The following is a 15391-nucleotide window of genomic DNA, read 5'->3' as shown; positions in this document are numbered from 1 at the left end:
GAACTTTTCATGGGTCCTTGATTTTAAAATGTCATCTATATTCAAACAATGTATACTCTATTCCTTATCTACCCTACTCTCTCATGGAACTTAGGTAACTATTCAGATTTTTGCCAACTTACTAATTTTTCTATACTTAATGCCTTTCACTTTGAGACAAACATTCATATACATCAATGAAACCCAGAGATAATTCTCCACATATGTCACAGATACACTTAGGAGATTTATTTTACAACCGTGTACTTGTCCAAGGGCTAAACACAGGTACTCACGTGATCCCCATTAAAAAAAAAAAGTAACCCTATATGTATAAAGATACACTGAAAAAACAGTGAAGGAAGAAGGGGAGGGTAAGGACAATGTAAAGTGCAAAGATTAAGTGTGATAATGAAAACAGTTATGGGATGCAGTACATTAAAAATTACTTTTATAACCAAATAGGAGCAGTCAAAAAGATGGCTGAAATTTAACACCATTTCACACTCTCTTTAGATAAGCCAAAATGGTTTTGGTTACAAGATGCCTGATATCCCTGATGTATTTCCAGAACTCTCAGAACTAAGGTAAAAAAACTAGGAGAGTAACATTGGTGTTTGTTGTCTATTTAATTTGTAAATAGAAACCACATCATCATTTTCATATCCATATTAAGTTAAAAAAAACTTTTAAGTCATCACTCTTCCTATATTGTGGTTGTCTTAGTGGGAAAGTTCTATGAATCAGTCGTATGTCTTGTAGGTTATATTTATTGAGTTACTGGTCTGTGAGAAATCCTAGTTTAAAAAGGTTTAGCTTTATTTGATCCAGTGTTTTACAGTCACTTGTAGGAAATGGTGATGTGTTATTCTCTGCTAATAATTAAGGAAGTTTACACGCAGCACGTACACGTTAAAGCAGTCATACACGGAGTAATGCTTGCAGCAACCCGTGAAGTAGGGGCTGTTATTGTTGCCGTGTTATAGAGCATTCTCCTCCTCCTTTCCTTTCTTCCTTCCCTTTAAAAACATTATTATGAAAACGTCAAAAATACAAAAAGGTGAACCTCTTTGCCATCTTCCAGCTTTTTTCAGGAAGTATGGGTATAGGTCAGGATTATTTTAAACCAAATCCCAAATATTCTGTTATTTTTACCTATAAGTTCTTCACTAAATCTCTCCACCAGGTAAAGACTTTTCCTTTGCCGTAATCCCAATCCACATCATCATCATACCTCACAATATGAATGCTCATTCTTTAATTCTTTGATATTATCTTATTTCCCCAGGGTCTTAATAATTAAATCTTTTGGTTGGTAGTTTATTTGAATCAGGGTTCAAAATAATATCTACCTATTGCATTTGAATACTGTTATCTTTTATAGTTCTTTTAATCATGAACCATTTCTCCCACGTTTATTAATATGTATGTACATATACACACACATATATACACACATATGCATGCATATATATACATACACATATAAACACATAGAGAGTAAATTATACACATATTATTAAATATTTATGTAAGAAACTGGTTATTTGTCCTATAGAATTTCCCATACCCTGTTGCCTGATTGCATCCTTGTGGTTCCATTGAGGGTGTTCCTCTGTTTCTCATATTTCCTTCTACTGGTGGCTAGATACAGAGTTTTGATTAGATGTAGGTTCAGTTTTTTTTGTCAAATCATTACATTGTACACCTTAAACTTAGACAATGTCTCAAGAAAACTGGGGGGAAAATTAAGGTTTAATTCTTTTGGCAAGAATATTTACATCATAGTAAGTGCATATTTCCTATTACATCACATACGGCAGCAATGATGTCTGGTTGCCTTTTTTTTAGTGACATTAGGATTGAAACAGGTTGAAATCACTGACTGTGCATTATTTCATTAAGGATTGCAAATGTGATTTCCTACTGCCAGAATTAGCCAGAAGTCTATGAAGACTTTCCTTCATAGAAAAGGAAAGTTTAGTTATATTGAAATATACTTCATACAGAAAGACAAGATATATACTTGATTTTTTTCCTCTTAGTTTATTGATTTTGAGAATAATGAGTTGATGCATAAGCTAGCTGCAAAAGTTCTGATAGGCGAGTTTTTTTTGTTTTTTTTTATGGTTGTTTTTGAGTTATTATAAACTCATAAATTAAAAAAGAAATTTGTGTTTCAGTCCATTCAAACATTATTCTTTTTGCTGCTTAAACAGTTCTTTCTTTCGTTAATAGGAAACTCTGGCAAAACAAAGATGTCATGGGCTCAACATGAACATTTTTTTTTCCCTGACCTGAAGCCAGCCATTTCTCTGAAAGGCACTTGTTCTATTTCAAAATAACAATACTAATAAAATAACAATATCAGTAGTGATTATTAAAAGCAGGATAAGTTTTTATTTGTTTTGTTTTTTACACTTCTTTTGTCTTTAGGATATAGCACACCAGAGATGTACAGCCAAATACTATTTTTTAAAGTCTTTACAGTAAAATTTCTCTGGATGATTATATAACTTAGGAAAAAAGACCAGGTTCATTTATTTCCATTTGCTTTGAATTTTAGACACTGCATTTTCTTTTTTAATTTTGTTTTTTAATTATATAATGCATTTATATGGATCTATATGTAGTCAAAACTGAAAGATAGGTTCAGAAAGGTTTCCCTCCCTCCCTATCCCACCCATCCAGTTCCCTCTTTCACTCTCTGGATATGATTTTTGTTCTGGGATTGGCCTTCCATGATTGCTTTTTAAAAACATTTTTATGACTATATGTACACAGACACATATACATGTATCATTTATTGTGACAGCCACATACCTATTAGGTAAATAGACTCAGAGGTTAAAATTGGTAGGTTATTAGGGCTGTTCATAAACCCTCGTCTTCATAGTCCTGTAGTGACTTGACACTGTACTGTATTTACTTTTTGTTCTATTGTGATTGATGTTTTATTTGCTTTTAAGGTTATAATTTGCCTTCTTCTGTGTCTATATAAAAATATATATGTCAAAAATTATTTAGAACTCTATCAGCTGAATAAAACTGAAAAATGGTGAATATTTATTATGGAAAAAACTAGATGACTGATATTCATTAACATTTTTTTCTGTTGTGTTTCTAGTGTATCACAACTTACAGATATGAATGACCAAGAGGAGGTATTACTAGAACAGTTTCTGACTTTGCCTCAACTAAAACAAATTATTACTGACAAGGATGACTTAATGAAAAGTATTGAGGAGCTAGCAAGTATGTCTTTCCTTACTTATTAAATTTCCTAAGAAAAATGTGATCTTTACCTAGCAATAAACTAAAAATTTATCTTACAGGAAAAAATCTCCTTTTGGAGCCCAGCTTGGAAGCCAAAAGGCAAACTGTTTTAGATAAGGTGAGTTAGTTATCATTTTTTAAGAAATCCATACAATTTTAAAATAGAATTAAATAGCATTTTAATTTTCTCTTTTAGTATGAATTACTTACACAAATGAAATCAACTTTTGAAAAGAAGATGCAAAGGCAGCATGAACTTAGCGAGGTAAGATTGTTTAGCTCTTTTCTTTTACCATAAGAATTTTTCATCTTAATGTGCATGTGCCACATTCTTAAATTCATTATTACCAGAAAGCACTTATTAGGTATCTGAGTTTATCTTATCTGTTTATAAGTCATGATAAACAGCTCTAAGGTACGCAGATGAACAGCTGTCAGTTATAAGCCATTGTAAATCAGTTGTGCTCATGCAAGAGCATTTAGTTCCAAAATAGAAAAATAAAAAGCCCCATAAAGAACTCTTCTGGGAGAGTTATTATAAAGGCAGTTTAACTCTTCTAATAAAAGCTACGAACAGAAATTTAAATTTTAGCCTACTTGTAAGCCTATATACGAGTATCTTAAATGAAAAGTTAGCAAATTGAAAAATATAATATATAAAATGTATAAAGTATAATTCACCACAAATAATAGATTTTATGCTAGAAATATGTGAAAAATCAAAAACTTCATAAAATTCAACCCATGTTCCTAAAAAAACAAATCTTTAAAAATAAAAAGGGCAAAAATCATTTTAAAAATTAAAATAAATGTCAGTAACCCAATCATACTATTCTGTTTCCTTTAAAATCAGGAATTCTAGAAGGTAAAGCCAATTTAGTAAAACATAAAATAGAAATAAGACAACAGCAAAAAAAAATGATGGTAAAGGAGAATATAAATTTATAATAGATTTCAGATGATCATTCTTTAGAATAAAATAATAGTAGCTGACATTGTACAATTGTTGTATCTTTTGTATTGCACTAAGCTATTTACATATATTGCCCATTCCACCCAAAACCCTATGAGGTAGATGTTACTGTTTATCCATTTTGCAGATGAGGAAACTGAGGCACATGGATATTCAATAACATCCCTGAGGTCATGTAAATAGAAAGTATCAGAGTCAGGAGTCACATGTAAGCAGTCCTCCCTCACTTAACTGGAAAATCTGACAGAGTCAACTAAGATACCTGTAGATGCTTATTAAAGCTTAGTAGATGCTGAAGAAGCTATTCACAATAATCAGCATCATTCCTTAGACAAACTCTTAGTAAACTAAGATAAAATTAATTCCTTAATTTAATAAGGAAACCAACAGCAAACATCATACCTAATGACTCAACATTTCCAGGATCCCTTTAATGTTAGGAATGAGACAGTGATGCCCCAGTATCACTGCTATATAACATTGCTTGGGAGGTTCTGGCCACTGTAAGAAGACAAGAAAAGGAAAAGAGGTATAATGTAAAAGAAAAGATGAAACGGTTGTTAACCAAAACCAAACAAGTAAAAATCCTAGCAAATTGAGAAGGTTTTCTTCTAGATATCTCGCAACTACCAGTGCAAAATGAAGTAGAAGAAAAAAACTCATTTACAATATAAACAAAACTGTAAAAAATTTAGAACTGAACCCAATGAAGTAAGTTAGGAAACTTTACTGAATGACACAAAAGAAGACTTGAAGAAATAGAGTAACAGAATGTTCATGGACTGAAAGATACAGTATTATAAAGATTTCATTCTTCCCAAAATAACTTAAAAATCTTCTATACTTCCAATCAAAATCCCAAGAGTATTTTTTTTAATTTAAACAGATTTATTCTAAAGTTCTTCTGAAAAACTAAACAGGTTAAACTAGTCAAGAAGAGCTTGAGCAAAAAGAAACCCTTTCCCAATATCAACATACACTATAAAAACTCTTTATTTAAAACAGTAGAGTAGCCTTGTAGGAAGCAAAAAATAGTTCTATGGAACAGATTCTGCAGTTCAGAAACAGACATATATATGAGTAATTGGTTAGAAAAGAATGAGAATTTAATAAAGGCAGTCCATTTAGAAAAAAGTTAGATCCTTATATCATAGCATACACAGAATACTACTCTAGATATAGTAAGTATTTAGGTGGAAACCATAAAATTATGAGAGACAACTATCTGCTAGAGTTTTTTTTTAGGATTATGATGGGAAAATCCTTTCTAAGCATTATGACAATAGGCAGAAGCATAAAATAAAAAACTGATGATTTAAGCTATATATAAATTTAAACTTTGTATACATTGAAGATCATAAAATCAAAAGTGAAGTAAAGGGGACAGATATTTGTAGCAGATATAACAAATATTAATGCCAATGGTCCATAAAGAAACCTTACATACAGGCAAAGGGAAGAACAGGAAACTCACAAAAGGAGAAATATGAAGGTCCAATAAACATTCTGATATAGCAATTATTCTGACTTCTTGAAATGTTTAAAAAAATCCTTGATTCCTAGGATTGTCTCTATAGATGTGCTCACTCAGAACCTCTGAAGATGATGACTCTTCTATACTCTAAAGTATGGAAACCACTTCACTAGACTGTTGGTGCCATTAGTGCAGGAACCTGTCCTGTTTTTTTCCCCCTGTATACCCAATACCTTGGTCCAGTGCTTGGCACATGGTACGTACTCAATAAATATTTAATGAGTAAGTAAATGGAAACATTTGAAAAGATGCTTAACCTTACACTAATAAGGAAAATTACATTGTGTGAGCGAGACTTGTAAGGATAGATAACCAGTGTAGGTAAAGGTGATTAAAAATGGTGTATTTCTATATATACCTGTATGTGATGTATCACAGTGAGATACCATCTCACACCCACTAGGATGACTATTAATAAAAACAGTTTTAGTTCCTACATTTAGATCTTTAATCCATTTTGAGTTAAATTTTGTGTATGAGGTAAGGTAAGGGTGCAACTTAATTCTAAACATGGATATCCAGTTTTCCTAGCAATAGTTGTCCAAGACTGTCCTTTCCCAATTGAATGGTCTTGGCACACTTTTGAAAATATTTGGCCATATGTATGAGTGTTTGTTATTTCATTGCTCTCTATGTCTCTTCTGATTGCCAGTACCATACTGTTTTGATTACTGTAGCTTTATACTAAGTTTTGAAACCAATAAGTATGAATCCTCCAACTTTGTTCTTCTTTTTCAAGATCGTTTTGACTATTTGGGGGTCTCTTGAGATTCTCTGAATTTTAGGGTGGATTTTTCTATTTCTGCAAAAAATGCTGTTGACATTTTGATAGGGATTACATAGACTCTGGAGATCACTTTGGGTAGTATTGTCTTAACAGTATTAAGTCTTCTGATCCATGAACACAGGGTGTCTTTCTACTTATTTATGTCTTCTTTAATTTCTTTCAGCAATGTTTTGTAGTTTTCGGTGTCCTTCACCACTTTGGTTAAATTTAATTCCATCACCTTTGCCATATTCTGTTCATTAGAAGCAAGTCACTAGGTCCAGACCACACTCAAGGGGAGGGGATTATACAAGAGCAGGAATACCAGGAGAGGAGAATCATTGGGGATCATCTTAGAGGGTGCCTACCACAATGATCTGATTCCTAAATTCCCAAGAGAGGACAGTGATCTGCCCAGTTTCTCTCACTCAATAGCTTCTAGGCAATGCATTGGTTTCTATTGTGTTAGGTAGCCATCTCATATCCAAAAGGTGAGGACTTAGATGGGACCAGATTTCCTCAAAAAGCAGCTTTGTAAGGCACATAATGAATTGCTTCTCCCTACCTCTACCTCTACTCCATTTTCCTTCCCTCTAAGGAGTTTTTCTGAGCATTAGAAACTAATATACTTGATTTTCTTTTTCAGAGCTGTAGTGCGAGTGCCCTACAGGCAAGATTGAAAGTAGCTGCACATGAAGCTGAGGAAGACTCTGATAATATTGCAGAAGATTTCTTGGAGGGAAAAACTGATATAGATGATTTTCTCAGTAGCTTCATGGAAAAGAGAACAGTATGTAATACTCTTCAGTTGAGGACAAGTGACAGCGTAATATCAAATAACTTATGTATATTCATGAGTAAAAAAACCTTAGCACATTACTGAGCTGGAGTTTTGAGTGCCGTGAGAGGAAACTGAAGAGCCTCTATTGAGAATGATAGCAACATCCTGCTATCACTTTAAACCTGCTTGTTGTGAGTACACAAGCAGGTAAATCACATAATGGTTCTGTTTCAGAAATGATAGTATCTGTATCGTTCTGTAGTAAAGCTAGTAAATTAGCTTAAGTCTCGTCTTAATAGTTCTAATATACTCCTGAATAACCTGTTTCACAAGTTGTTTAAAAAGAGAATAACCTATATAGTGTCTTTGTTAGTTTGTTTGTTTGGCTGTGCCGCACGGCTTGCAGGATCTTAGTTCACTGACCAGGGTTTGAACCCAGGCCACTATTGTGAAAGTGCCGAGTCCTAACAGCCGCACCACCAGGGAATTCCCTATACAGATTTTTTTAATTTTTTTGTTTTTAATATTACTGAGAACATTCTGGGGATAATTTCTGTTCTAGTATTTCCATTTTATATATATATATATATATATATATATATATTTTTATGTGGGATCCTCCCAGACCGGGGCACGAACCCACGTCCCCTGCATCCGCAGTCAGACTCTCAACCACTGTGCCACCAGGGAAGCCCTCCATTATATTTAAAGAAAAAAATTTTAAGTCTGCTTAGCAGTATCTTGTCCTTTGATAGAGTCCTAAATATTTACCTGATTTCTCTGAAACATCAGTTTAAAAACAACCTCTTGTTAATAAATTTTATAAAACAGATGTGCCATATATATATATATATGAACTGTTAAGGAAAGTGTGGCAGATTTTATTATCCCTGTTTTCCATGAGAAAATTTGAAGTACAGAGATATTAATGACTATGGTTATAGCATTAGTGAAGTGTCGATTTTGGGTCCATTTCTCTTCAGTACTGTATAACTGTATCTTGAAGTTTTTTTTGTTTTTGTTTTAATTGATTTATTTTTAGCTGCGTTGGGTCTTCGTTGCTGTGCGGAGGCTTTCTCTAGTTGTGGCAAGTGGGGCTACTCTTTGTTGCGGAGCACGGGCTCTAGGCACGCAGACTTCAGTAGTTGTGGGTCATGGGCTCTAGAGCTCAGGATCAGTAGTTGTGATTCACGGGCTTAGTTGCTCTGCGGCATGTGGGATCTTCCCGGACCAGGGCTCAAACCCGTGTCCCCTGCATTGGTAGGCGGATTCTTAACCACAGTGCCACCAGGGAAGCCCTGAAGTTTTTATTTGTTAAGCTTCCTGGGTAACAATAGGATTTATTTTCATATTTTTAAAACACAGATATTTGAAATTGTATAATCAGAGAACTGGTATAAAGGATCAGAGTGTGTTTTACATTCTGGAAGTTTACAAAGATTATCTTCCAAACAAAATTAAAATTTTTTTCTTTTTGATTCTTAAATTCTGCTCTACCTCAGACATCCACAGTTTAAATAATGTCAACAAGTTAAAAGATTCTTACTTAGAATTCTGTCAAATTTAGCTAGTAGTAGGAAGATTACTGGAGAAGTGACTGGTATTTTAAATAATTTGTCTTCTAGATTTGCCACTGTAGAAGAGCCAAGGAAGAAAAACTTCAACAAGTGATAGCAATGCACAGCCAATTTCATGCTCCACTATAGGTAAATTGTATTCTAGAAGGTTTGAGTCTTCAGGCTATTGCATGGCTATTTTTAATGAAGTGTTCTTACTAGTGTTTGTTCAGCCAGCTTTAAGCATAATACTGTCATTATAGCTATTGTGCTATATAACATGTAGAATATATTAAGCATAATGTTTTATACCTAAGCATATAACCAGTAGAAATTGTTTGCATATTTTCTCAGTATGATATTGGCTTAAATGAATTTTTTTTCAGTATTTGATAGCTACTTATGTAGAGTTTAAACTGTAATTAGTTCCTTTCTCTCAGCTGGTGTGGGGAGTATACCATATTAGTTGACATATTTCTCAGTAGTCTCTTTTGTCATTTCTTCCTTTAAAATGAATTTCTGCTCTGTCTCTTTTCCATCTCACATCAGGATTATTCCAATAACTTTCTGACCAGTCCTCTGACTTTAGGGTTTCTCCTTCCTGCTCAGCACTGACAGAATGATCTTCCTAAAATACCACTCTGTGATAACATTTCTCTGCTCCAGGACCTGCAATGAACCCCTAGGGATGAGAAATGCTAAATTTCTCTCGCTTATATTTTAGATCATCCATTTTAATTTTCCATTTTCCCCTTATGTTCTCTCATGTCATGTTGTTTTTTCTACCACCATATCTTTGTTCATGCTCTCACCTGATCTCAGGACACTCTTCTGTTTTCCTCTCCATCTATCTTGTTTTAGGAATGATCTGGTGGCAAAGACTAGCTCCCACCTCAACAACTTTAAAAGCTTGTGTTACTGGATAACGCAGGGAAACAGAGCCAAAATGCAGAAAAGTACACCTCAGTCACCTGGGAGTGAAAACACGACATGAGGCCATCAGTAACCAAAGCAGCTCCTCTTAGACCCTTCCCACGACTGCTTGTTTTTCATTTTTGCATCTCTCTTCTTTTCTGTCTCTCACTCCCATGTGCTTTCTCACTTGCTCTTCAAAGAGCTTTCTTTGCTACCCACAGGCTTGATCATATCATGACAGTCCAAACAGCCAGTGGAGACTGACAAGGGTCTCACCACAAATTCAGGGAAAGAGACTGGCCCTGCATAGACAGTGTGCATCCTGACCTCAGCAGTCTGACCTAGAGATTGGTGTCCTGTGTTCATCTGCCCGCTCTGCTGGGCTAAAGGAGTAGACTTTGAGAAGGGAGCATGGGAGGTTCCCTTAAAAGGGATCAGGCTACAGGGAGGGAAGTGACAGGCATTTCTCAACCCCATTCAAACTCTCTGCCCCTTTTCTCAATCTAGTTCTCCTTAACATTAGTAGCAACGTTGAATTGTTTTATTTTACAAATCAGCCTGTTAATCCCTGAGGGTAAGGGTTGATTTTCAGTATCAACTATGCATTTCTCAAGGTTGAGAAGTAAATGCGCACTGAGTAATTGCTTACTGACATGAGCATGCTAGAATCCTTTCCCTACCTCTTTTCCCTCATAGATTATCTTCTTATAGGTAAATCTTCATTTATCATCTTAAATTAAATCTTAGGTTTCGATTTTCTTTTCTTTTCAGATTTTCCTGAAAACATGAACTGCCAAGAGAGGAATGGGACACAAGACTAAGCACATTTATATTTATGATTTGCAAATTGGCATTTCATTACAGTGGCTGAATTCATAGATATACTATATAGATTGTATACAGAACTGAGACTGATTTTGTACAGATTAGAATGATTGCTATGATCTTTGCTTTGAGAAATTTTTCTGCACTATTTGCACTAAAAATGTTTATTTATTGTTGATAAATCCTATCATATTTAGTTCCACTGCTGTTCCTCTCTTACTATTGATTAAATACCTATGCATGTAATTTTAGCTAGTTTCAATATTTTATAAAATTACTTCATTTAAATTTGTAATTTAATTTGAAACTGCCTCATTGCTTTATCAAGAATGGTTTCGATTTTTTCCTCAACCTTTTTTGAAAAATTACCATTTCAACTGTAGAAAAACTGTTATTCTTCCTGTTTCTTTCTGTATGATAAAACTTTCAGAAATAATTTGTTTTTAAATATTCACAGTGTCAGGAAACACCAAACCTGCCAATGTGCCGTCTCAAGGAAGTAACTTTTAATTCATACAATAAATTAAAAGAGTAAACCAGCGTTTTTTACTTATTGTCTTATTTTTAAAATTAAAGTTGCACTTAAGAGGCAATACAGGTAAATAAATATTTTACCTAATAGAAAAAACTGTTTCATTTAAAATAGTCCAACATAAACTTTAATAGTAACTCTTATTTTTTTTTTTTTTTGGCCACACCGCGTGGCTCGCAGGATCTTAGTTCCCCAATCAGGGATTGAACCCACATCCTCAGCAGTGAAAGCGCAGAGTCCTAACCACTGGACCACCAGGGAGTTGCCTCATGCTAACTTTGTAAGTATAAGTATCTGCTGGGTTTGTGGTTAGATAAGGATATGCTCTCTAAGTTCCTCATGTTGAAGTTTAAAACAATATTTTTGTTAATAAATAGTAAATTTAAACACACAAAAGTCAGTGAATTTTTCTGACCTTTACTGTGTTAGCTTTTCATAACAGAAAAGCTTTAATAATAAATAAAATTAATAATTTTTAGGCAGTCTAGTTTTTAATTAATTTAATTGGATTTTCGCTTTAACTTGTACTGTGTTAAACAGTTTGCTTTTATACTACGTTACAGAATGAATATATTTTATGGGTAGCTGTGAAAGCTAATTAAGTAGAAAATCTTGAACTAGATATCTGAGGCTTGGTAGAGTATCCAGATCACAGAACGACCTAATGACAATTTTAATTTAAACTTCATCACAGTATGATTGCCATTCCAAACACCAGCATATGGTACAGTTTTTTTCTTTTCTTTATTCTTCTTTCTATACATGTTTTAGCAATAGCACTTTAGGAAAAACAAAATTTTCTTAGACTTGAATAATACTTAGTCTATGTGTGTGGAAGGGCAAGTATTCACACGGACTATAAAGATATAATTTGGGTAAAGAAATTAACTTTTTTTAATCACCTGTCTTCCTGGTACTGTGCTAAGGGCATGCCATTTAATCTTCAAAATGACCAGATGAGGAAGGTATTATTATTATGGATGTGTAGACGAGATAACTGAGGTAAGTGTTTCAAATTTGTGGCAGTCGTCTGGGTATTCAGGAACCTTTCCTTACTGTAGTGGTCACAGAAGCTTCAGCTTTCCCAGCAGTCACCACAGTGGAGGACACGGTAGTCCCGATCTTCTGCAAACAATCGGGAAGCTTTCTGAGAAACCAGGCCGAGCCCAGAACAAGAGGCCAGCAGACCACAGCCATTAATTCATTTGATCTAATTTTATTAAGCCCCTACCAAGAATGAGGCACTGTGGAAATACTATACAATGATGACTCAAACATGGTCTAGGTGTTTAGGTACTTATCTACCTTTTCCTCCACCAAAAAAAGAAAAAAAGTCATTTTCTTATATAGTAGATCTCTTCTACATAATCGCATAAGTAATTCATCTCAATGTTTTTTATTCTTTAAAATTGAACGATCCCAGTTTCATTCTGTACCAGTTAACATACCTTGGTTTCTCCTTTTAAAATTAATTTTTTAGATAACCTCCTTACAACCCAGTCATTAATAAGAGGAGTCTGATCATCTTTACCTACATTTAACCGACAAATCAGTTCAGATAATAGGTCATATAAGTCATCCAGGATGGACAATAGTCTGCATTTGAATATGTATGAATTTTGGTTCTGTTACTACAATAAAAATTTTAGTGGCTTTTCTTTAATCTTATGGATATATTATTTTCTTCTTAAAATTGGCTATATTGGAGAAACAGTGCCAGAGGAAGAAAAAAAAGCCTGCCAAAGCAGAGATTCTGATTTTACTTTAACACATAATAGAAGACTAGATGGACGTCACAATAGTACAGAAAAGCTTAGGAGTTATTATTCAGAGTAGGGGTTTGTTATGGGTAGAAATTTAAAGGCTAACATCTCAAAAATAGAAGAGTTTTCTAAAATGCGATACATGCTAAACATAATGTTTCAAAGTTGGAAGATTTTCTAGGAATAATTCTAGACTAGGAAATTTATATTGAAATAGAGATTGACAGGTAAGTCTGATCATAATTCGTATGTGCTTAAATTGAAGGACAGCTCAGATTCATTTTTAGGGAAAGAAAGTAATCATGTGCTCTTAAAGAATAAAAACCTATGCCAGGTTTTCCCTTCTCTTCACCTTCCTTTATTCTAAAAAAGTTCCTTTGTTGACTGCTGAGTCATGATCAAAATGCTTACCTACTTCATATTATTAAATTTTCCAGAAAATCAATAATAAATCACTTGAGCTCTAAATATTACTAGTTGGGAAGTAATCTGTCTTGAGTCAGTTTTACATTGGTTTAAACCAACTGCTCTAAATAAAACAGTTCCTTGATGTTTGATTTAAAATGAGAATATACTGTTAGAGATTTTAGCCTTGTTGGATTGGCCATGCTCTTTTAAGGCTCTGTCCAGCACAATAAAGTTTTAATAAGCAATAAAGCTAACCTTTTTAAAATAAATTTCAGTGTTAGGTTAACTTTTAAGTAGTCTAAATTATGTTTTGTAAAATATTTGGTGTGGGGCTGAAAAAAAATTTTGTGTCTGATGTGGAAATCATCACATTAAAGAACTAAATTTTAAAATATCAAGGATTTATAGTATTTGCTTTTCAAAATAAATGCATAATTCTGTTTGGTATAGTTACTGTGTTTTTTTTTTTAATTTGTTATTTATTTTTGTAGATGTATACTGCCAAATGGAAGAAATTAAAGTCTCATCCTCAACACGAGGCAAAGAAGTTTCTAAGAGTTAATAATCAACTACAAGAGTGGTATGAAGTGAGTTATGTTATAAAAATGCAAAAGCTATTACAACTTATCCTAAGTATCATTAACAAGGTATTCCCTGCTACAGAAAGTTTGTACCTTTTGACCACCTTTCTCCAATTCCCCAACCCCACCTCCACCTCAGGTTAACCACAAATCTGATCTCTTTTTCTCTAACTTTGGTTTGTTCGTTTGTTTTAGATTACACATATAAGTGAAATCATACAGTATTTGTTTTTCTTTGACTTAGCATAATGCCCTCAAGGCCCATTCACATTGTCGCAAAAGGCAGAATTTCCTCATTTTTTATGTCTGAATACTATTCCATGGTGTGTGTGCTTCTTTATTCATTCATCTGCTGGTGGACAGTTAGGTTGTTTCCATGTCTTGGCTATTTTAAATAATGCTGCTATGAACATGAAAGGGTACAGGTTACCTTTTCGAATTAGTGTTTTCATTTCCTTTGTATTCCCACAAGTAGAATTTCTGGATCATATGGTAGTCCTATTTTTAATTTTTTGAGGGTCCTCCGTACTGTTTTCCATAGTAGCTGTACCAGTTTATGATCCCATTAACAGTACACAAAAGTTCTCTTAAATTCACATTATCACCAGCATTTCGTATTGCTTGTCTTTTTGATGTTGGCCATCCTACCAGATGTGAGGTGATATCTCATTATGGTTTGGTTTTGATTTGCATTTCCCTAATGACCAGTGATGCTGAGCACTTTCCATATACCTTTGACCCTTTTATATATCTTCTTTGAGAAAAATGTCTACTCAAGTCTTTTACCCATTTTTTAATTGGATTTTTTTTTTTTTGCTGTAGAATTGTATGAGTTTTTTATATAGTTTGAATATTATCCCCTTGTCAGATAATATGGTTTGCAAATATGTTTTTCCATTCCATATGTTGTCTTTTCACTTTGTCGATTATTCTTTGGCTGTGCAGAAGCTTTTTAGTGTGATGTAGTTCTACTTATTTATTTTGTTGCTTGTGCTTTAGATGTCATATCCAAAAATCACTGCCGGGACACATTCCAGTGAGCCTTTTTTCTGTTTTCTTCTAGGAGTTTCATGGTTTCAGGTTGTACATTTAGGTCTTAATCATTTTGAGTTCATTTTGGGGAGTGGTATAAGATAGTGGTCGTTTCATTCTTTTACATATGACTATCCAATTTTTGCAGCACCATTTATGGAAGAGACCATCTTTTCTCCACTGAGTATTCTTGGTTCCCTTGTCAAATATTAGTTGACCATATATGCTTGGGTTCATTTCTGGGCTCATAATTTTGTTCCATTGATCTATTTGTTTTTATACCAGTACCATACTGTTTTGATTACTACAGCTTTATAGGATAGCTTGAAATCGGGAATTGTGATGCCTCCCGCTTTGTTCTCCTTTCTCAGTATTGCTTTGGTTATTCCGTGTCTTTTGTGGTTCCATATAAATTTTAGGATTGTTTTTACTGCTTTAAAAAATGCTACTGGAATCTTGATGGGAATTGC

The 15391-nt window shown here is 33.8% G+C and overlaps 1 protein-coding gene across 2 annotated transcripts in view; it reads left to right on the top strand.

Moving 5' to 3' along the window:
- Positions 1-11145, top strand: part of VPS37A (VPS37A subunit of ESCRT-I) — a 38493-nt gene extending 27348 nt beyond the window's left edge. For both annotated transcript variants that reach the window (XM_024759987.1, XM_024759988.1), the window contains exons 6-12: positions 496-566; positions 3107-3234; positions 3315-3373; positions 3452-3520; positions 7175-7318; positions 8935-9015; positions 10552-11145. In XM_024759987.1, coding sequence (XP_024615755.1) covers positions 496-566; positions 3107-3234; positions 3315-3373; positions 3452-3520; positions 7175-7318; positions 8935-9015 — 552 coding nt within the window. In that variant the 3' untranslated portion in view covers positions 10552-11145. The remainder of the gene's footprint in view (positions 1-495; positions 567-3106; positions 3235-3314; positions 3374-3451; positions 3521-7174; positions 7319-8934; positions 9016-10551) is intronic.
- Positions 11146-15391: the final 4246 nt, after the last annotated feature.

This window comes from Neophocaena asiaeorientalis, unplaced genomic scaffold (assembly GCF_003031525.2).
Source record: "Neophocaena asiaeorientalis asiaeorientalis breed wild unplaced genomic scaffold, Neophocaena_asiaeorientalis_V1.1 scaffold521, whole genome shotgun sequence".
In the NCBI taxonomy this organism is placed as follows: Eukaryota; Metazoa; Chordata; class Mammalia; order Artiodactyla; family Phocoenidae; genus Neophocaena; species Neophocaena asiaeorientalis.
This window is presented reverse-complemented; position numbering and strand designations above follow the sequence as displayed.